Below are 24,739 nucleotides of genomic sequence, written 5' to 3'. Positions count from 1 at the left end.
GCTTTAGTAAGCATACTATTAAAGAATTACCAACGTTGAAAGCCCTTTTGTTGTTGCCATGCAGAGAATATTTACATAACATAATTAGATAATGTATAAGCCTTAGGTATTGAAATGCATATGACAGTATTTGCAATAAAGGAAGGATTACAGTATTTTCAGAAGCTCATTACATTTGTTGGAGACTTACAGTCATCTTTGCAGACTTTACCCATAAACTAAACAGAATGCAATCCATCATGTGTGGTCCATAACCTGTGCAGTAATCCTTTAAGCAGTTTATGTTGAGTTTGTTTCTTGTTTGCTGTTCATTTTTTACTTTGATCGTGTTTTCCCCATGAAACAAGTAGATAGTTGTTGTCAGGCCGCAGGTCTTTTTTGGATAAGAAACATTTTTACAAGTGGGGGTACCACAGAGATTGTTACTTTCTGCATGTTACTTGGTACTTTTATAATGCTGAATATAAATTATAATTAGAACTCCAGTGCAAGGAGAAGTGGTTTGAGTTGAGTGCTGCTTGTTTTTTTTATACTTGATTTTGACTGGCTTTCCAGTAATGTATTTAAAAAGTAATTTATTTTTTCATTTCTTACAACCTTTTTGTTTCCATCTAGATATTAAGTAAGCTGTCATGTAGCCAATGCATTTAAATATTTTTTTCTTCTATACTTCATTTTGTCTTAAGTGGACTCGCATAATGATGGTTTGGCACCCAGGGCAGTGTATTTAATTAAAGTCCCAGTTTTTGTGGTTTTGAGCATAGCTCCTCCCCTTTCTATTTGGTCACACCCCTTCCCATTGTCCCCACCCATTCAGCCGTCTCCTGCAGCCCCCATTTGATTTGAAGTCACCAGCCACCACTGTTATCCATGTGTTATGCTAGTAATGTTAAGTCTGTTACTGATATCATTCGTAAGCACTGGGAAGTTATGACTGCTGATGATAAAGTTAAATTAATAGTAGGTGAACAACTGTTTTTTAGATATAAGAACAAAAAAAAATCAGTAAAAAGAATGTTATGCCAAAATAGAGAAGATGTTAATCTTAAATTTAGAATAGAAGTTCAAGGTACTAAGCCTTGGGGAAATTGCTATTTTTGCACATATATAGAAGAGAAAGCTCAATTTGTGCATCCAGTTACTGACAAAATGTTTGTATTTAGTGTGGAGGCCACTTGCAACAATATGCATATTATTTATTTAGCCCAATGTATTGTATGTAGTACATTTTATGTGGGGAAAACAAACAGGTGCCTTAGGGACAGAATAAGTGAGCATCTATACAACATCAGAATTTCTAATAAACTGAATGGATTGGCAAAATATGTTATAACCACCACGGATGAACACATTTTTAAGTTTATGGTGTTGGTAGTTATCTATGTAGGTCAAAGTATGAGGGGATATTAGGAAAAGAACAGAATACAGTGAGATAAAATGGATTATTAAATTGAATGCAGATGGTTTTAAAGGGCTAAATGCATCTGTACCCATTAAGCTGGTATTGAAAAGTAGACATTTAAAGGTAGTTTTATAGTGTGTCCTATATTCTTATATTTATGTGTTAGTAATTCATCTTTTCATTTTATTGCATTATTTTATTTCCCAGAGTCTTTAATAGTTAATGGTATGTTTTATAGGTTTGTTTTGGTTATATATTGTTAGGATTCATATCTGCATTTATTATCGGGTATATGTGCAGGGTGTTAATACATTTATTTTTAGGTTTTCACATTTATTTAGTGTGAGGCATTATGCTTTGTGTGTGTGTATATATATATATATATATATATATATATATATATATATATATATGTACAGAGTTTTTATATTATGTAGTTAGAAGGTAGTAAAGTTGTTGAGACCCTTCTTTTACATCTGTGGAAGGCTTTTAAAACAGTTGATCATAGCATGCTACTAAATATTCTGTCTAGCTACAATTTAACAGTTAGTGCTGCAAGGTAGTTTGTTAGTTACTTAAAAAGGAGTTACCAGTCAGTAAGGTGGAATAATGCAATTTCACTTCTGTTTGGTGATGCTAGGTGTCCCTCAGTGCTCTGGGTTATGACTTCTTGTATTCACAGTATCTGCCAATAACATGGTGAGTCATTCTGGAACTGCCAGACTTGTACAATAGGCAGGTGATACATCCATTCCCTTTGTTGATGCTGCTTTATATCTAGTTAATACTAAACTATAAGAGAGCTTCGACTTTTTTTAATCATGGCTCTTTGATGTAGGAGTGTGCTTTAAAGCTGGAGAGACAAAACATATTCGTTTTGGGAGTAAATTCTAAGCTGTTGATGATCTACTATTCAATTCACTTCATTTTACACTCTTAATATCTCCATTTTCAATGTTTTAGAAATTTAGGTAGATGACACTTTTAAATTACTAGGAGTTATTACATACAACTGAGTTAAGTTTGATATTATGGAAATTCTGCCATGATTTCAAATAACACCAGGACATCTTTATAGGATCACATAAAGTCTTCTCCCTGTTGGAAGGCAAGCCACTACAGTGATGTACTTAATTTGTTCACCCTTTTACAAAGGACAGCTGATTAGTAATCTATGGTCATCACATATGTACAACCTTTAAGTAGGAGACAGCACAACTAATCTGGCAGCTAATGCAAAGGATTAAAGCTATGAACTTTTGAACTAATTGCTTCTTGTGGTCCATGGTTTAATTCCCTCAGCCTCTATGTGCCTATTATGTGACTCTAAGCAAGTCTCTTAACCAGAAAGTGCTCTTAAGCTGAGTCTGAAAATGTCCATGTTGGTCAGTGCTCTACAGTGGTCAGCAAATACAAACCCCCCCCCCAAAAAAAAAAAAAAACAGTTTCCTGAACTTTTGCATGTCATCATGGAAGAATAAAGTACTGCTTTTCATTATGTGCTGGTTTGAATATGAACACTGACTATCATCTTTACAGCTAAGATTTGAGTACAGACTATTCTACACACCTAGTTGTGTCAATTGTTAGGCTATACCTCTTTTTAGCTTCTTTTCCAACTCTTAATTCAGAAACTGCCAAAGAGTGCTCAGATTCTACTGTAATATCAGATGACCTTGTATATAACTATACTACCCTACTGTGTCCATTACAACAAAGCTATTAATAACTGTGTACATGGAGCCATGTCTTGAACAAGTATGTACAATTAAATTACTTCTATGACATGTTAGCTATGTACATAACATGAAATATTCAATATCTGCAACTTTCTAAGGCAGTACTTATGACCTGTACCTCTTTCCACTATCCATAATCTTTACTGCTATGCGATGAAAATTAACTCTGTCACAATTATTTAAAAATGATGTGTGTAATAGTTCATGAGATGTAAGCTAACTCTTTTGCAGTCATTTTAAAAGTATCTGTATAATAATTGTTTAGTTGTTATATCTGTAGCAGGTTGTGCAATTGCAATAAGATCATGCCTGAAAATGGTCTATGGACTCGCAGATTTACCCAGTCAATCAAGGAAAAAATATCAATGAAAATAACGTATCTGGTACTGACCTAAAAACTAACACGGCATACGCATGAGTAGGTGCTCCTCTCTGCTGCTGACTGTCTCACACATATCTAAAAATCCACAATCAGATAGGAAGATGCATAATATTCAGTCATGGAGACAAGCTTTTCCACTCCAAGGTCCATGTCAAAGTATCATGTAGCGTGCTTGACAAGACAATGGAAGTTCAACTGTGGTATTACATAAAACTTGAACAATGCTGTTTCCAAATGTGCTTTACCTAATTAAGCATTTTTATTTGACTGTATATTCCAAATATTATTTTATTCATTTATTTCCAGTTTGATTACTGGGTAAGTCCACTGGGCCCAGAGACCCTGTTTTCAGTGGAGAACCCAGGAGAAAATCTCCATGAAACAGATTACAGTAAAGATAGCAGTCAAATAAAAATAAAAGTACAAGGACAAATACATATCAAATAATAAAAAGTGTGAGCAATATTGCCCATAGTGGAAAAATATTATCTGTGTTTATACTGACTTGTTTGCTTATTTATCAGTAAGTGGATATGAAGTGCTTTAGCTTAATTAAAATTATATTTCTCAATATATCTGTATACAGAGTTAATAAGATACCCAATGTATGTCTATGCCAAACTATATTATTTATAAATATTTGAAGCTTTGCTCCTTAAGAGTCCACCAACAATTTAATTCTTACAGTTAAACATTCTCATTCAATAAATGTAAGTAAATAAATAGGCAAATAAACAAAGAAATGAAGAAATAGTTGTAGATATATACTGGCATTATACTTCCTCATGCTCATTTCTAATATCTTTCCAGCTTTTGGGAATGATTTTTGAATGTTCTAGAAGTTGTGTGTGTGATCTTTTACAGGCTATGAGTTAAGTGAAATCTGTCACTTCACCTTTGTCTGCAGAAATATTTGTATTTCTGATGTGTACTCTTCTTCTGGAATGTGGATTAAGTGCCACATCTCATTATCTTCAGTATCAGGACTTTGCCTTTTCCTGCCTTTCACTAGAGACGGCTTGAACCTGTCACCCTTAGGCTTTCAAATACTGGCCAAGCTTGCCACCCCCATAGTGCCTTTTTTAGGCAAAGCTCAAAAGACAAACCCACCACCGTAAATAGCACAAGTAACAAAAAACTGAAGGTAATGCTACTCAATGCCAGACGTCTAAACCTCAAAATGCACGCACTCGAGGCACTCCTCAGTATGGAGAAAATTGATATATGTGCAGTAACAGAAACCTGGTTTAAGGCTCCTGAGAGCACCCCAGCACTACCAGGTTATAACTCATACCATACATTTCAGCCACAGAACCCTGACCGAAATACAAAAGGCAGGGGCTTATCCATATTCATCAAGGATACCCACACCTCCAGGTTAGTGGCACAGCACGATTCTTCAGAGATCATCCATGTGCAACTAACAATGGGCAAAACTGCAGTTCAAATTGTAGCTTGCTACAGATCACCCACCTTGTCCCAGGACCCCATTCCTCATTTCTGGAAACTCTGGGAAACATAAAGGTCCTACCAAACACCCTAATATTGGGTGATTTCAATTACCCAAACATTAACTGGGAGAACTACTCAAGTACTAACTCCCTTGCCCAACATTTCCTAGAATTTATAAACTCAAATGCCCTGGATCAACTGGTCAACACTCCCACCAGAGGTGACAACATATTGGACCTGGTCATCACCAACATGGGCGACTGGTGTTCCACACTGGAGGTCAACCCCTCGCTGGTTAGATCTGACCATAAAAAAATAACTTTGGATATCCACATTCCGCCCCCACCCCCGGACAAGGAAACCACCATGAAAAACTTTTCAAAAGCAAACTTCACGTTACTTAAGACTGAGGTGGAAAGTTTCAAAGCCCCCATGTTAAAGGATAACACTGTCCAAGCTGCAAAATCCTTTACTAATGCATTCTATGGGCACCTACAAGAATGCGCGGATCGTGCTATCCCAAGCAAAACCAAGACTCACTCCTCCAAGAAAAGGAAACCAGTCTGGTGGACCCCTGCCATAAACAAACTATATAATAGAAGGAGGAAACTAGTACAGAAAAGAGTAAAATCCCAAGAAGGGAAGACATCCCTGATCAGTATCAGCAAGAAACTACGATCCCTCATAAAATCATCCAAGGCGAGCTTCGAAAGAAAAATTACCAAGGACTCCAAAGATAACCACAAAGCATTCTTTAGCTATGTCAAGAATCTAAGTGGCAATGCTCAGATCTGCTCGGAGTTAGTGCAGAATGGCACAAAATACACTGAACTGAACCAATATCGCCAGCATCCTGGCAGACAGGTTCAGTACAAACTTCACCACCCTCTCACCCCCAGAAAGGCCCATAACCATACCAGAAGAATGTAGAGCCCCTGAAATCACAGACAGTCAGGTTAAAACAGCCCTCTCCAAAACCAAAGACACAACATCAATGGGACTGGACGGTGTCCCAGGCTGCGTTCTACATGAGCTGAAAGACGAACTAACCCCTCACCTAAACACATTGTTCAAACTCAGCCTCTCCACAAGCTACATACCCATAGAGTGGCGCACAGCAACAGTTATTCCGCTGCACAAAGGTGGAGCCACAACAGATGCCAGAAACTATCGCCCTATAAGCCTGACTAGCTTGGTCTGCAAGGCTATGGAGCACATCATCATGGAACTCATTAACAGAGACATTAAGTATCTCCAAACACTGGACCTACCCAGTTCAGCTTTGTTAAGGGTAGACCATGCCTCCTAAACCTGGTAGACTTCTTTCAGACAGTTACCAAGGCTATAGATGAGGGAAAGGTGGTAAACACAGCCTACCTAGACCTCGCAAAGACCTTCGACACCATTCCCCATTCTGGTATTATAGACAAGCTCACCAGCCTGAACATAAACCCCTATGTAACAGGATGGGTTGCCAACTGGCTCACGGACAGAACCCACATGGTGAGAGTTGTGGGAGCTAGGTCCAACTCTAAACTGGTTACAAGTGACATTCCTCAGGGCTGAGTCCTAGAACCCCTCCTGTTCGGCATATACTTCTCAGAGGTACAGGCAAGCACAGGAGGACTATGGCTGACCAAGTTCACAGATGACTGCAAACTAGGGGCTATAATTGACCCTCCAGCTGACACAGACATCCTCCAAAAGGGTATCACTGAGACCGATACCTGGTGTCAAAATCATGGCCTCAAGCTAAATGCCAAAAAGTACATAGTCATCCCCTTTGGAAAAAACAAAGTACCCACAAACTACCATATAGGTGGTAGTCCCCTAAATATGGAAGACGTAATAGGGGATCTGGGGACCCAAGTAGATAGTAATCTCTCCTTTCATAATCACATTGCCAAAGTGGTTAGAAATTCCTTCTATGTGGCCCACCTAATCACAAAAGGGTTCGCATCCAGATCAAAAGAGGTCATTGTGCCCCTCTACTCATCACTCATCAGACCCATCATAGAGTACAATGCCTCATTTGGGATGTACCTTACAAGACACCTGCAACAGCTGGAAAGACCACAGAAGTACCGCACCAAGAGGATCACTGGCCTCAAACAGATGCCCTATGCAGCTCGACTGAAGAAACTCTAGCTGTACTCGGTTGCATACCGCCTACTCAGAGATGATCTCTTCCTGACATACAAGGCCATGCCCAACCCAGAACTGATGGACATGCTCCACCTAAAGAAAACCATATCCCCTCGAGCCACATGCTCTAGGGATCTAAACCTCACCACAACAATAAATAGGACATGCTGGAGGGATATATTCCTGTCCCAGAGACTTCCCATGCTTTGGAACAAGATTCCAGTCTACATTAGGCAGAGCTCCTCGCTAACACTCTTCAAGAGAAACCTTGACAAGTGGATGGGAAACAGAAAGTTTACCATGGGGATCATGACAGTGGCTCTGCTGGACAGAGGCACAGGGAACTAATCTAAGGGGTCAGCGAAAGCCAACACATTCTGGCTAGACTTATAAATGCCTTTGAGCAGATAGCCTAGTACCTACCTATGAACCTATGAGTGAATTTGGTAATGATCTCTACATTTCCACATTTTTTTCTCTCCAACAAAGAGAGAATACTCATCTGTCAAATGCTCAGTGCTTTTGTCCATTGTCAACCTTGTTATTACCAGCAAATTCCCATACCCTAATTTCTGACTTCATGAATGGCAGTTTTTCCTCCATGCTAACAGTGTGACCTTAGCTGATCCTCATTTGATGTGCAACTGGGCCTCTGCCACCTATTGTCAGCAGTGCAGCTAGGGTGGGGTGAGGGGGGAGCAGCTGCCCTAGGTGCAAAGTGTTAAGAGATGTAATTGGCAGATACAGTGCAGTCCATTACCAGCATTCATAACTGAATGCCGGCATTGCATTTTTGGTCAGAAATGAAGAACCTAGCTCTATGTGTGTGTGGTATAAATCGCAGCAGCTGCTTGTTATAAATGCAGCAAGCATTAGAATTGAAGTGCTTTAGTGCTCTGCATGTGACTTAAACTGTAGCAACCAGTTGCTACAGTTTAAAATGAAAGAAAAGTGTTTTATTTTAAAAAATGAAGTAATTAACACTTTGTGTGGTATATAAATTATAGCAATTATTGATATAAATGTAGGAAGGAGTTACGACTGTTTAAAAGGAATTTCAAGGGAGCAGAGGACTTTTTTTGTTATCGCCTCAACTTACAGTGGGGAGGGGGGTGCCATATTGGGGAATGGAACCAGGCACCAGAATAGCTAGCTAAACCTCTGGCTTTTGACTACTAACTGTGTACATGTTCTGTAGTGTAGACATAATAACAAACAGCCATCTGTCCAGCTGGCTATGACTGGATCATAACATTTTAATGCTATCAACACAGAGCAAAAATAAGATAAATAAATAAAAAGCAGCATAATGGCATGGTATGTTTCTGACTGTTTGCTATTATTGTTAGTACTAGAAGATTACAGAGCAGATTAATTAAAGGTTAGAGCCAACATATTTTATATAAACTCACTTACCTGTACTTCCTCCAGATCCTTGGCTGCAAGAAAAGAAAAGAAAAATATTTATATAATGCAAAGCATCATTCATGTAAATAGTTAAACCATTCCGAGAGATGTATAACTGAATACCATTAAAATTAATCTGGCTTTACAATTTACTTTAAATTCATTTTTATTTGTTTAAAAGCAGGTTATAAAACTTCAGTTTCCCATTCTTTCTGACTCATGACTCTTCTGAGAACAGTAGGCATATAACCTCCTATTCATTTGGAATTCAGTGTCCCATCTCACTATATAGGTTGCTTGTCTTACCTTTAATTATAAAATGTACTAACAAGAGACTGAAAAGCTGAGATCATTGCTTGTGCATTTTTTGGTTTAATTGTTAAAAGGTGTAAGACAAATACACAGATAGCATCTATAGCACTCAGCAGTATATGCATCTTATAAGATATTTGTCATATGTGGTATTCCTGTCTACTTCCGCAAAGAATAACCCTCTAAGCAGCCTTTTTTTCTTCTTCTAGAACAAACTCAAATTGTAAAATAAAACAGAACTTAAAATCAGAAAATGTTTGTAGTGCACGGAGCTCCACAATTATGCTCCAAAAATTAAAAAAACAAGCTTGTTAAGTACCTTCTGACATCAGAAAGGTGCTTATCAATTTTTTGTTAAGCATTCCTAGACAATGTTAAGATTGGTTCTCACATTATGGATTAACAGTGCACAGTGTCAGCTGGCAAAGAGCAGTGGTAGATGGTAAAACAGATTTTAGAAGCTGTTAGAACTTCATTCTGCCATAATTTTAAACAAACATTTGCCAGAACAAATTTTTAACAGCTTTTAAAGACATCTGTTCTTCAACAGTACAGTTTCTACCTTTCTACCTGCTGGCTTTGAAAGCAAGTAAAGCATTTCACACCAATATACTTAAAACCATAGTGAAATCTTGATAAAACCACAACTAATGAGGGAAAGATGCCAAAATTAGAGACAGATTTTCAATACTGCTGTTATAAGCATACAAAGTTTCTAGAACAACAGGTTTTATATTAGCATGCATTTTCTGATGGATATGAAGACTGAATCAAATGTCTGTCATTATTTAGTATCTTAAATCCTCCAAGATTTGCCAGAAAACCACAAGTTTTATGAGGAGCAGACAAAAACATGGGACAAAAATCAGGACATTCTGTGAAATTCTGGACAGTTGAGAGGAATTCTAACTCTTGAGAATGTTTCTATTTAATCAGCTCACTGTGTGAGTGGTTGTGAAAGCACAAGCAGCCATGCATATTACATGCGTCTGTGAATATGTAAATTTTGAGTCTACACATAAATTGTGTGGCAGGACTCAGGCCTTGTGGTCTCACCCTTTTGATTCCACTACAGTTATTTGCTTTATGTGCATTAGTAAGTTTATTTATGCTGATAGTTGATATGAAACATTACATTTTAATGAAGTGTATAACTAATCCCAGAGGAAACTGAAGAGCTTACGTGTAAGTAACATGTATTGGCTATAACAAGTTTAGTAATCTTCCCCATTAGACTTACAAAGACATTGGAAGAAACATTAGTAATTTTTTTGCTGTTTAAATAGTCTAGCTTTTAAAGTTAAATTATGTTTTTTTTCATCTGGTGAGGGAAGAGAGAGCCAGGCTAGTTCAAGAGGTTTGATGACTTGGAGACATTTAATAAGTATAATTTACTATTGGCTGTTGAGCTTTGACATTTTTTTTTTTAATCCTTGGTACTTATTTTAAATATGACATTCGTGTACAGGGCGGAACTGCATGCAGTGGCTATCCTACTAGTGGATGAAGTTTGAACTCTCTAGCTTTGATTGCCTGCGCTTCAACTCACCAACATTGGTGGTCCTCCATAGGAAGTCACTATAGGTGAGGTGTGCTGCAAGTGATTCCATTTTTCGGGGAATTTCCTTCTTCTTCAAGTTGGTGTGACCATGGAGTTGGTATATATACAGTAGATATAAAAAGTGTATATGCCCTTGTTAAAATGTATTTATTTATTTTACATTTGTTGACCGGGCTCGTCTAACTGGATATATGTCCATTTTCAGTAGAGGCCCAGAGAGATAAGCTCTGAATGAAAACAATAACAATAACAAAACCATGTTTACAAATTAAGGTAAACAATGCACAATGCAGGTACATTAGTGAGAAATAATCAAAGAGGTCAGAAGACCATAACATAGTGGAGTATAATCAGGGTATAAGTAGTATAATGCACATGCAGTTTCAATACATAACATATAAGTGAGAAGGCACCTGATTATGAACAGTTCAGTAGTACAAAAGCATTCACATTGATGAAATTAAGAAGATGTAAGTAATAGTATGTAGAAGCAGAAGGTTTGCTGTTATTAGGATAGGAACTTGATTACTGAGAAGAGGAGTGTAGGCTGAACCTAGTAAGAAGAGCTAGTTGATCAGTCAGGTTCAGTACAGGGGTACAGCCAGTGTGTTTTGAGGAAAAGTTTCAAATTCGTTTTGAAAAGTGATATAGAGGGAAGTGAGGAAAGTTCACTGGGGAGAAGGTTCCAGGATTTTCCAACAGTATTAGAGAAGAGAGAGTCCCCAGCCCTGTTGTTTGATTTACAAATTTTGACAAGAAGTTTATGTGATGATTGTAGGTTCTTGAGATTATTGTAGGGGATGATGAGGGTAGATAGTATTGGGGTATTTGTAGGTTGGTATAGAGATTTATGGACAATGATCAGTTGGTGGAATTTAAGCTGATTTTGGAATTCAAGCCAGCCTAGCTGTTTTAAATTGTAACAGTGGTGGGTTCTGAAAGGGTTGCCTGTAGCGAATCTGGCTATGTTATTATAGGAATTTCCTGTTTTATTTAGGTTGTTTTTAGCTAGATTAGTGTATATGGGTGAGGCATAGAGGAGAGTTGAGATTAAATGGGTGTGAGCAACAGTTATTCTAGCTGCAGGAGAGAGGAAGGGTTTGATCCTGTAGAGAGAGCCTAGTTTTCTATTAACAGTTTTTATAGTGTTGTTGATATGGGTGTCGAAGTTAAGGTTGTTATCTATGGTGATGCCTAGTAGATTGGTAGATGGATCTGGGGATATGAGAGTGCCATTATTGGATGTGACTGTAAAATCTATAGGGGGGACTTGCAAGTAGGGGTAAAAAGGAGGAGTTTAGTTTTTTTAGGGTTCAGAAGGAGACAACGCTGTGTAAACCATTGTTCAACTGTGTTAAACACCTTTTGGGTAAGGGAGTGAAGTTCAGATATTGATATGGCTGACCATATAAGTGTGGAGTCGTCTGCGTATTGAATGCAAGTAGCTTGGGGAATTTCTAGGTGAAGGTCATCGATAAATATAGAAAACAGGAGAGGTCCCAGTATAGACCCTTGGGGACACCAAGGTTAATGGGCAGGTGGGTAGATACAGTGTTGTGCCAGAGTACAGCCTGTTGTCTGTTATCTAAATAGGACTGGAACCATTTTGTAGCTAGTGCATCTAGTGACAGGGATTTGAGGATATTTATAAGTATCTGGTGATTTACCATATTGAATGCCTTGGACAGATCTATAAACAGTACAGAGGAAAGCATATTGAGGTTACGGTTTTTGTTAATACAGTCATTAAAGGAAAGGAGGGCAGTAGTAGTTCTGTGGGAAGGTCTGAAACCATGTTGACATCTGGACAGTAAATTGTTTTGAATTAGGTGGTCTAGCAATTGCTTGTGGATGCATTTCTCCATGATCTTTGCCAAGGGAGAAACTAGGGCTATGGGACGGTAATTAGAGAGTTCAGTAGAGATCCCACCCTTGTGAAGCAATGTGTCTTTCACTGATGGTTCTATTGATAAGAATGGAAATGGGATAGGCAATGGACTTGGTTGCTATTTGTAGATATTCAGCGGGTAGTTGGTTGGCTGAGGGAGAACATGGTTTCAGTTTTAGGAGAAGGGTAAGAATATATGTTGTTGGGATAGGTTGGAAGAGAAATAGCGGGAGTGGGATAGTGTTAGAGTTAGTTAGAGTTAGGTTTTGAGTTGATAACTGACTGGCAAGAGTTTGAATGGCCTCAGTGGAAAAGGTATTAAAGGCATTAGCAGTCTGCTCGGGCTTCTCTTGGTTTGTGCCTTGTGGGTTTGATGTGATGGATTGACCTGGGTGTAGTAATTGGTTAATACTTGCCCAGAACTTTTGTGGTTTATGATGGTGATTCTGCTGGAATTGTAGGTAGTAGTTTCTTTTGTCAGACATTATAGCTTTTTTAGTGTTATTTCTCAGTTGTCTGAAGTTTTGTTGGTCTACAGGGTTTTTAGTTAATCAATATTTATTCCAGTATTTATTTCTGAGATGTTTTTTTGCTTGGTTTCTTTTGAAAGCCAAGGGGCAGATTTAATTCTCATTTATATAGAGCGGGTTGGTGCATGGTGGTCTAGTATAGTTAGGAATTTAGAATTAAAGTAATTAACAGCTTCTTTGAGTAGGAGGTTTTTTAAGGGAGACCAGTTACATGCTCTTAGTTCTCTTTGGAAGAGATCGGGGTTAAAGCTTTTCTTGGTTATGATAGTCCTATACACGTTTGGAATGGGTAGATTGTTTTTAAGTCTGATTATATAGGTAAGTGAGTGATCACGTATGTCATCAGGGAGGGTTCCAGTTTCCTAAGTTTGGGCACGGTTATTTATAAGAATCCAATCTAAGGTACTTTCCTTCTTATTAGGCTTGTTTATCCTGGTAGGGGAGGTAATCATGTGAGTAAATCCAAATAGGTTAATATGGGTGGTAGGGTGGCTACTGCTGCAGCTCTTCCAGTCAGTGTTAAAATTACCTAAGATTATGGTTTCTTGGGTAAGTTTTGAGATAACCAACAAAGGATATATTCTATGTTGGCTATGTTATTACCAGGAGGAAGATAGATGCAGATAATATAAATGGATTTAAATGTGTTGAGTTGAAGCTTGGTAATAAGAATTTCAGTGTTAGAGTCTTGGGGTAGTTTAAAGTCAATGGTAGCAATTTGTAATCCAGATTTAAAAAGGATAGCTATCCCACCACCCTTTTTGGTAGCTCAGTCAAGTCGTAAGATATTATAACTGGGTGGGATGACTTCATTGACTTTAGTTACATGTTTTAACCAATTTTCTGTTAAATAAAGAGTGTCAAAGGAGTAGACTTCCAGGAGAGCATGCAGTTGTGCAACTTTATTATTTATGCTATGTATATTGAAGTGTGCTGAATAGAGTGAGTTTGGTGGTTTGGTAAGTGAGGGGTAGGGTTGAGGAGTTGAGTGGTAGTGTCAGTTGTTGGGCCTGGGTTTGGGTGAATGTCTCCATCTTCTAAAGATAGGAGTAGTATTTGTAGTCTAGGATTTGGGAATTTAGTATATAGATGTAGGGATTTTCTGGGATTGGGAGAATTATATCTAATGTGGGCTGACCTATGATATTTTGCTAGTAGATAGCTGGGTATTGATGTTATGTTAAAATGGTTAGTGCAGATAGGTGGAGAGGTAGAGGTAGTTAGTTTATTGGGGTAGTGAAGGTGTGAATATAATGCCAGGTTTTTGTGATATAAAAAAATGAGACCACAATAAATCATTTCAAAACTTTTCTCACCTTTAATGTGACCTATAACCTGTACATTTCATTTGAAAAACAAATAAATCTGTTAGGGGAAAAAATATAAAAAATAAAAAACGTACAATAAGCTGGTTGCATAAGTGTGCACAACCTTAAACTAATACTTTGTTGAAGCACCTTTTGATTTAGATACAGAATTCAGTCTTCTTGGGTACACACCTACCATCAATTAAAGAGACTCTGATTAACTCCAAATAAAGTTCAGCTGTCCTAGTAGGATTTTCCTGACATTTGCTCAGTTGCCTGCTACAGCAAAAGCCATGGTTCACAGAGAACTTACAAAGCATCAAAGGTATCTCATTGTTGAAATGTCTCAGTCAGGTGAAGGGTACAAAAAATATCCACAGCATTGGATATACCATTGAACACAGTGAAGGCAGTCATCAAAAAGTAGAGAAAATATGGGACAACAGTGATGTTGCAAAAAACTGGATGTCCCTCCAAAATTGATGAAAGGACAAGATGAAAACTGGTTAGGGAGGCTGCCCAGAGACCTATATCAACACTGAAGGAGCTGCAGGATTTTCTGGCAAGTACTGTGTTGTGTACTACATGTGACAACAATCTCCCATATTCTCCCTATATCTGGACTATGGGGTAGGGTTGCAAGATGCAAGCCTTTTCTTATACAGAACATTATCCAGGCCTGGCTAAAATTTGCAAAACAATACATCAAGTCTCCCAAAAGCATGTGAGAAAATGTGATGTTAAGTTGTCTATCTCGCCTTTGTTCTTGCTGGCTGGGTTTGGAGCCAATCCTTCGCTCCAACTCGGCCATCTTCAATAGCTCGAGAGCTGTTTACTGGCTCAAGGCTACCCCTTATCCCATAATGCCTAGCGCTAGCTACCCAGATCTTGTTTGCCGCTTCAGCTGTGAGGTGTCGTTTTTTTGGCTTAGGCTTGTATAAAGTTTTTTGTATAACTTTCTTCACTAGGATTCAACCCTTCTAGTTTTTTATTATTAACGATAGTCTATTTTTTGTGATAGATAGTGTTTAGCTTGCAGTATTCCCCCCTTTTTCTTGTAGAACTCATTTAACTTAGAGGGTTCTCCCCCACCCCTCCACCCCACCTCTTCTTGTCATGTTAGTCGTTTAAGAAAGAGGCTTTCCTTCTGCCTTTCTTTTATAGACTAGCCATTTAAGTTAGAGGCTTTCCTATTATCTTAAAAAAACCTTTAGTTATAGTCTTTATAGTAGTGTGTTTTTGTAGACTGTATATTGCTTCTGGTTGTTATTGTTATAATTGTTTTTCCTTCTTCTTTAAGGATGTCAAAGGAATCCAAGGTTTCTGGGTTCAAGAAGTATGACTCATGCTGTCAGAAAATGTCTCTGACAGATGGGCACACTTCTTGTGTCTATTGTTTAGGCGCGGTGCACCTGCAGGACTCTTGTTCTATTTGCCATGCCTTTAGTCCAAGAGTCCAGCAGAAGTGTAAGAATAAGCTTATTCTTAGGGGACTTTTAAAACCCCAGGATTCACCGGCCAAGAGCTTACAGCCTGTGAAATCCCCTAAATCCACCAAGCCATTGGCTCCAAGTTCGGAGCCGTCTTCGGTTAAGGATTTACCTTCTACGTCAGTTCCGGCTGGCACCAACAAGACAATCTCCCTGTTGGCTCCATCAGAGGCTTCGGAGCCATCATGGAGCCACAAGAGGTTGAGGTCCCCTTCACTAGAATCGGTGCATTCAGCTCCTCGGTCTCCTTTACTTCAGAGCGAGCATAGTCACCGATCCTCTCACTCCTCTCAATCCTCTAGGCTGTCAGATCATGATGTGGAGAGAGTGGTCATTAGGTTGCTAAAGTCGCAGGCACTAGCCAAATTGTTGTCCAGCCCTCCTCAACAGGTATCAGCTCCATCCACTTCTCTCGATGTTCCTCCTCTGATTCCAATGAGTTCAGAGCCGGAGTTCGTTGGGGTTTGAGTAGTGGAACCGTCGGCTCCGATAACTCTATCTCCTTCGGTTCCGAAGTCGGCTCCGATTCCCTCGGTGGTGCCTTCCATCAAGGGATCTGGGTGCCGGGGCTCCCTCTTCGGCTCTGAGGGGGCGAGTGGCATCGGACCCTTGTCCGACCCGTTCTTCCTCTCGGAGCTTTAGTGCAGGTGAGCTCGGCTCCTACATCGGCCTCAGAGCCGTCTCCCTCGGTGCAGAGAAAGATTCCTGTTTCTTCAGAGCCGGAGCTTTCTCTGCATCATGGCAGGGACGCCTTCGATGTCATGCGGAGTGTGCTGTCCCCTGAGTCAGCTCCACTATCAGCCCCACCGGCTCCATCCCCTGTAGTGCCTGTGCCAACCTCTGCTCCTCCTCCAGACCCCAAGCACTGGGTGTTTCCTCCTCTTCTGAGGCCTCTCCTGATCACTCAGAAGAACCCCCTTAGAAGAAAAAGTGTAAGAGGAAGCACATTGACTCCCCCGAGTCTGTCACTTCTGATACAGACTTAGATGATTCGAAAGGGTCCCCGAGATCCTCCTCTGAAGATGTTTCCTTCTCAGACATCCTAGAAATGCTTAAGCAGAGGGGGAACTGGAATCACCTAGCCCCTTCTGAGGATGAGTCTGTATTTCTGGATGCCTTCGGTTCCTGACCTTCCACCTGCTGGGTGTCTCCATCTTTTGATCCATTTATGACAGTGGTGGCTTGAAAGGCTTAGTCAGCTCCGGATACAGTGGAACCAACTCCGAGGAGACCTAGTAAATTTATTACAGCACCCCAGGATGAGCAGTTCCTTTTGAAAGGTGTCCCTGTTGATGCTATGGTGGTAGCAGCAGCCACCAAAAAAGAGTTAGCGGAGACCTCTTCATCTGTCCATCCCCCTAACAAGGAGTCTAGCATGATGGACAGATATGGGATGTTCGCTTCAGCGACCTTTTCTATGATGTCACTGAACTACCTGTGTCATTTTACCCGACTTCAAAGGGATCTCCTTAAAGAGCTCAGAGATACCCTCCAAGATCCAACAGCTGAGGGAGCACAAGCCAAGGTAGCTTCCCAGCTAGCGACGCTTAATTCTGTTGTTAACTCCTCTATGAGGCTCATTTCCTATGCACCCGATGAGGCGTGTAGAGCTGCTGGTACCAGGGTGGCCCTTAGGAGACATGCCTGGATGTGGCTGTGTAACTTTGCAGAACCCTTTCGAGCGTCCTTCACCAGCACTCCCCTTGATGGTTCCTTTCTTTTTGGACCAAAGGTGAAAGACACTTTGACTAGGTGTGAGCAAGAAGGCAAGACTCTCTCTGCTGTGGGAGTCTGTTTTTCCACTCCCTCTAGACCCTACCCCAAGGGTCAGAAGAGTGGGAAGATGTGGTTCCGTAAATCTCAGGGAGCCTTGCCTGACACACGTAGTGATTTTTCCTCCAGAGGCAGAGGGGGAAACAATAATAATTGACACCGCCCTCGTGGCAGAGGGGGTCCACAGAACCAGGGCAATGGAGAATCCTTCTCTGATAAGCCCTTCCAGCATCCCTGAAGTGTTGCCCGGCTGCTCAACTCTGGAGGCAGTTGGGGGAAGACTTTTGATGTACCCAAAAGCCTGGCGAAGTTTAACACAAGACAGATGGGTACGGTCCGTTATATCTGGAGGTTACAAAATTCCCTTCCATCAGCTCGCTTCACAGTCAAGGAAGATCCTCCCAGATGTTCCACCCAATCTGAAGGAGCAAGCAGTAATAGAAGTTTCAAAACTGCTAGAAAAAAGAGCCATCCAGGAAGTCCCGGCAGACCAGCACAGATCTGGAACTTACTCAGGGTTCTTTTTAGTACCAAAAAAGACAGGGGACTGGAGACCAATTCTGGATCTCAGCAGACTAAACAGGTCTGTGCACAAACGAAGTTTCGGATGGTCACGCTACAGTCCATTTTACCCTTTCTGGGTCAGGACAATTGGATGTGCTCTATAGATCTTCAGGGCGCGTACTACCATATAAAGATGGGCAGGCGCTCCAGGAGATATCTTCACTTCTGGCTGGGGGCCAGTCATTATCAGTTCAGAGCTCTGCCCTTTGGTCTCACCACAGTCCCCAGGGTGTTCACCAAATGTATGGCAGTGGTCACGGCTCACTTGAGGCGTCAAGGATTCCAGGTGTTTCCGTATCTAGATGACTGGCTCCTTACTGCTACCACCAGGCATCAACTCATACAAACACGGGACTACACAATCACAATCTGCTCACAGCTCGGCATCACAATAAATTTTGAAAAATCTGCCTTGTTGCCCTGTCAATCTATCACTTACATAGGAGCAGACTTAGACACAAGGGATATGTTTGCACGGCTAACACCAGAAAGGGTGTCCGCAATTCGTCAGCAGGTACAGGTTCTGATGCAGAGCCAAAGGATCCAAGTCAGGTACGTCCTTCAAACTCTGGGTTCTATGGCAGCAGCCATTCTCCTAATCCCACTGGTGTGCTTTCATATGAAGATTCTTCAGTGGCTTCTGTTTACGCAGTGGTCTTTCCAAGCGCTACCCATGACTTACAAGATCATGATCACGGATGCATGCAAAAGACATCTTTCTTGGTGGATGGTCTCCCCACTAGTTACTTATGGCAGACCTTTCATACAACCCCCTCCGGTAGCCACAGTGATGACAGACGCCTCCCTGTTAGGGTGGGGGGGGCATTATCTGGGCAGGACAGTCCAAGGCACGTGGCAACCTCACGAGTACCATCTGCACATAAATGTCCTGGAAATGAGAGCCGTGCTCCTGGCGTTGCAAGCCCTTCAAGACTCACTTCCTCCTGGGACCATTGCTATTCAAACGGACAACATGTCAGTGGTGTGGTACATCAACAAGCAGGGCGGAACCAGGTCCTACTCCCTGTGTTGAGAAGCACTCAGACTTTGGCAGTGGGCGATTCCTCCCAACATTTTCTGATTGCGACGCACATCCCCGGGAGATCCAACGTCATAGCAGACAGGCTCAGCAGAGCTATTCTCATGCCTCATGAGTGGTCTCTGAATCAAGAAGTTGCGAATCTTGTTTTCCACAAATGGGGACAGCCTTGCTTCGATCTCTTTGCCACCCCCTTCAACAGCAAATGCAGCAACTGCTTCTCCCTTCTTCCACTTCTGGGTCACACACCCCGGGGACTTCTTTATGCCTTTCTTCCTTTCCCTCTGATACCCAAACTTATACAGAAAGCAATATCGTTAAGTTGCAAAATGATCCTCATTGCTCCCTACTGGCCTCGACAGATATGGTTCCCATTCCTGCACCATTACCTTCTCGATCAACCCTGGACTCTGGACCCATTTCCAGACCTCCTGGTTCATCAATCAGGCGGGTTGCATCAATCCCTCAAAACTCTGCTCACAGCTTGGTTGCTCCACTTCCAATCTTAGCCATGCTTTCCAGTATTTCCCCAGCAGTCTGCGACATTATCATGTCCTCTCACAAGTCTACAATGAGGAAAACTTATGCTAGCAAATGGAAACGTTTTTCTTGTTGGGTAAAGACTAGGAATGTGGATCCCTTTTCAGCCCCAGTCCAAGAAATCTTGGAATTCCTAGCTCAACTGTTTCATTCCGGGTCCGCTTTTTCTACAATCAGGGTACAAATGGCAGCCATCTCTAACTTTCATGTTGGTTTTTCGAACTCTAACATTATGTCTCATAAGCTATGTAAAGCTTTTTTGAGAGGGGCAACTGTTCTTAGGCCTCCAGTAAGAGATCCCCCTCCTCCTTGGGACCTTAATATAGTCCTAACCTCCTTAATTCTGCCCCCTTTTGAACCAGCAGCATCCTGCTCTATCAAGTTCTTGTCTTGGAAGACACTCTTTCTGGTAGCTATTACTTCAGCCAGATGTGTCTCCGAACTTCAAGCGCTATGTGTTCGTCCTCCATACTTGTTTTTTCATAAGGACAGGGTTGCTCTGAGGACTAATCCCTCATTTCTCCCTAAAGTCTGCTCAGAAAGTAATTTAAACCAATTTATAGAGCTTCCTGTGTTTTTCTCTAATCATACCAACAAGGCAAAATACAAACTACACCAATTGGACGTTCATAGACAATTGTGTTTTTACCTGCACAGAACTAAAGAAGTAAGGAAGCCAGACCAACTATTCCTCTCTTATGCCTTGGGCAAACAAGGTCTCCCAGTTTCCATGGTAACATTGCCCAGATGGTTGTCACACACTATTTCTTTCATTTATCAGTTAAGGAACAAACAATTACCTATTAAACCAAAAGGTCATTCTACTAGGGCCTTAGCCACCTCTGTAGCCTTCCAGTCTAGGTTGCCCATGGATTCCATCTGTGCAGCTGCCATGTGGGCAAACCCTCATACCTTTATTTCTCATTACAAGTTGGATATGGTCTCCAGGAGCAGAGCCGACTTTGGTTCCACTGTTCTGAAGAGTCTGTTCCACTGAGCCATCCAGGTTTTTAGGTGCTAGGGATGCTGTCCCAACCAGCAAGAATGAAGGCGAGATAGGCAACTTAACATAAAGAAGTTATGTACCTACCATAACGTTCCATGTTAGTTGTCTTCACCTCGCCTTCCTTCTTGCGTCCCACCCTCCATCCCCCTGTCTTAGTGGATCGAGAGGAGTTTTTTTTTCTGTTTCACTGGCTGCGTGTTCTCTTGTTTCTTTTATTGACTTAAGAGAATATGGCAGGTATAGTCAACTGATTCTTGACTGATTTATTATGTTGTTATGTCTGGAGTTAGCCATTTCAAATGAGATCTGGGTGGCTAGCGCTAGGCATTATGGGATAAGGGGTAGCCTCGAGCCAATAAACAGCTCTCAAGCTATTGAAGATGGCTGAGTCAGAGCCGAGGATCGGCTCCGAACCCAACCAGCAAGAAGGAAGGCGAGATGAAGACAACTAACATGGAACATTATGGTAGGTACATAACTTCTTTTTATGGTCTGATGAGACCAAGGTTGAACTTTTTGGCCATAATTCCAAAAGGTACTTTTGGCGCAAAAACAACGCTTCGCATCACCAAAAGAACACCATCCCCACGGTGAAGCATGGTGGTGGCAGTATCATGCTTTGGGGTTGCTTTACTTTACCTGGAACTGGGGCTTTAGTCAAGGTGGAGGGAATTATGAACAGTTCCAAATACCAATCACGTTTGGTCCGGAACCTTCAGGCATCTGCTAGAAAGATGAAGATGAAGAGGAATTTCACCTTCCAACATGGCAATGACCCTCAGCATCCATCCAAATCAACAAAAGAATGGGTTCACCAGAAGAAAATTAAAGTTTTGGAATGACCCAGCCAAAGCCCAGACCTAAATCCGATGGAAAATCTGTGGGGTGACCTGAAGAGGGCTGTGCACAAGAGATGCCCTTGCAATCTAACAGATTTGGAGTGCTTTTGCAAGGAAGAGTGGGCAAATATTGCCAGGTCAAGATGTACCATGCTGATAGACTCCTACCTAAGAAGACTGAATGTTGTAATTAAATCAAAAGGTGCTTCAATGAAGTATTAGTTTAAGGGTGTGCACACTTTGCAACCAGCTTATTGTACTTTTTTTATTTTTTATATTTTTCCCTTAACAGATTTGTTTGTTTTTCAATTGAATTGTACAGGTTATAGGTCACATTAAAGGTGGGAAAAGTTTTGAAATTATTTATTGTGGTCCCATTTTTTATATCACCAAAACCTGGCATTTTAACAGGGGTGCACAGTTTTTATATCCACTGTGTATGTATATATATATATATATATATATATATATATATATATATATATATATATATGTGTGTGTGTGTGTATGTATATATAAAGTTTGTGGGTGTGGTGGGTTTGCCTCCCACATCAGGAAGTGTGGGAAGGCTTCACTCCTTTCACCCCCCCCCCCCAATAAAACTTCTTTAAAAAGTGTTTTTCTGCAAGATGTTTTTGGCAAATACACTTCAGGGATTCCGATCTTTGGTGCATTTGCTTTTGTCCACTCATAGTGGAACTGCATGCAGTGAAGTTGTAACATGCACTGTATAGGCACCCAAGTGATTTGGCCCGACTGCTCACCTAGCATCTGTACTATTCTTCCAAAAAGTTTTTGAGTTTACCTTTTGTGGTTGTGAATGGGTTGTTCTCAGTCCATACTACGTGTCAACTTCCAGTGCCTAGAGCTACTGCTTTACTACTAATTCTTACTAGCTACTCTCCTCTGTTTGTGGAACTGTATCTCTGCTCTGTCAGTCGATAAGAGCTGGTTGCTAGCATGGAGTTGTGCTGCAACTTGGGTAGCTTCTTTTATTAAAGTGATCTACTGTAGTGCTCAGTTCTCAAACTCCCCAGCTGAGCTCTTCCTTCACTTACTAAATACAGATTGACATTCAAGTGTACTTTTCCCTCCACAAAACTGCCTGTGCCTTCAAATAGTTTATCCTGTGCACAATTCCACAGACTAGAATTAACCTCGGTTCTTACAAATGATTTAGCCTATGCACTTCTCCAAAATTTAAATTAAAATGAAGTCGTTTAGTCACACTGTACTATTTCACCATCTAATAGAATGTCCCCAGCTTGTTTCCCTTTTTTTGCTAGCCTCTTCCTACTTGGTGTCCTCAGACAGTGTAGGAACTGCCTTATGGTCACTGATAAACTCTTAACATTGTCTGTGAGATGTACACAATTTAACTAATTTAGACGTCTCCCTCTCACCTAAAACTATTCACAGTGAGGATCATACAGTCATACCTTCATCCTCACCTCAACCACATTCTGAACAAAATAACATTAAAATGTCATATACTAAGGCTGTAAAATGTGTACCAAAGCCTCCTAGTGGAAATTCTCAAACTCATCTTTTCTACTAACAAAAATAGTTTATTGATTTGTAATTCACTTATTAGGCGTACAGATTCTCCACTGACAAGGCTGGACAAGGATTTTGTTATGGTCAATTGCCTTTTGAATGCCAGGATTTCTGATGTTGTAAAGACCCAAAAGATCTTTCCCAAGGTAAATATGACAATGACATGATAATGGGCCATGTGGGAGCGAATGACCTTGGATGCAAAATCCCGAAAGACATGCAGAGTGACATGTCAGAACATTCCATGCATAAGACAAATGCAGGTAAGTCAAAGGTCATGAGTGGAATCCTTCCTTCATCACAAATGATGCCTAGGTACTAAGAAAAGATAATTGGCTTCAACAATTGTCTGAAGAATTTGTGTCATTCTAGGGGAATCCAGTATTTGCCAGTATGGGATGAGGTGCTTAACAGCTGAATTTGCTTCACAAGGGATAACCTGCATCTCTCATTCAAAGGATTCTATGTACTAACTAATAATTTTGAAGCTCCTATAGTGCCTTGTTAGACACATTCCAATTAATAAACATCCCAACATAGCAAATTCATCAAACACAAATATGGATCAAATTAAAGTGGTTCTTCTCAATGTCAGAAATCTAAACAGCAAATAAACTTATCTTGAGGCTCTTTTGCATATGGGACATATCCATGTTTGTGTAATTATGGAGACTTGAATCACTCCCTCCATACCTAGGGCTTGTGCGTACAGTGCTTTCAGGCCTGATGGGAACTGTGGTGGTGTCTCCGTATTCATCAAGGATCATTTCACCTCCAGGCAGATTCCCAGAGACCCACAAACAGAGCTGACAGAAGTCCAGATCCTCATAAATAAAACAAACTATGAAGTCATAGTCTGCTACAAGACAACCTCTAATGTCTACAGTTGATCAAACAAGATTCCTGAAAGTAGTTGAGGAGCTCCCTATGAATATGAACTTCATTATTTTGTTAGACTTTAAGTACCCACCTGGAGAACCTCTACCTCCAATATAGGGTATGCATAGAAGCTTTTGGACTTAAGTAACAAAAGATCCCTGGAACAGAGAGTTAACAAACCCAAAAGAGGACATAATATTCCACATCTGGTCATCATAAATATAACCTGTACAGGCACTGTTTCCCCGGGTCTTTCCTTCCTCAGTTAAATCAGAGCATAAACTTTTGGCATTCACCTTCAAAATCTCCATATATCCTGAAACCAGTATCTCTGAATATAAGGACATCAAATGGGCAAACTTCACACTATTATATGATGAAATGACAAAATTCACATGTGACAGCACCAGTTCAGACACTGACATAGCAGTCAGCTTCACAAAGGGGCTATGTTCCCACTTAGACAAATGGATAGAATTAGCAGGACCAACAAAAGCAAAACACAATGGTAAATTCAAAAGAATACCCTGATGGTCCACCAACATAAATAAATGTTAAAACAAGATAATAAAACAAAACTCAAATTACACAGAAGATCCAAAACTCCTTATAACAAGGATGGTTTAAAAATATTACAAGGGAATAGAAAAACATTATTAGCACTAGTAAAGCTACCAATGAACTTATGCTAGCTTCTAAAGTTAAGGATAACTATGCATCCTTCTTTAGTTACATTACGTAATGAAGGAACAATACAAATTAATGCAAACAACTTATCCTAAATGGGACTGCCCACTCCAACCTAAGAGACATTACAAATATATTAGTAAGGAAGTTTAGTTCAAACTTTACATCCAAAACATTTACCCAAACTCCACATATCTCAGAATGTCTTACACCCTCTGTTATCACAGGGGACATGTTCTG

General features: G+C 40.5%; 1 protein-coding gene across 1 annotated transcript in view; it reads right to left on the bottom strand.

The window, feature by feature from the left end:
- The window catches only part of FYB1 (FYN binding protein 1), a 2,052,110-nt gene that overhangs the window by 278,136 nt on the left and 1,749,235 nt on the right, over positions 1 to 24,739 (bottom strand). The window contains exon 12 of the mRNA XM_044069852.1: positions 8,537 to 8,559. Coding sequence (XP_043925787.1) covers positions 8,537 to 8,559 — 23 coding nt within the window. The remainder of the gene's footprint in view (positions 1 to 8,536; positions 8,560 to 24,739) is intronic.

The sequence above is a fragment of the Protopterus annectens genome, chromosome 1.part0 (assembly GCF_019279795.1).
Source record: "Protopterus annectens isolate FY-2018-M chromosome 1.part0, PAN1.0, whole genome shotgun sequence".
NCBI lineage: Eukaryota > Metazoa > Chordata > Ceratodontiformes > Protopteridae > Protopterus > Protopterus annectens.
This window is presented reverse-complemented; position numbering and strand designations above follow the sequence as displayed.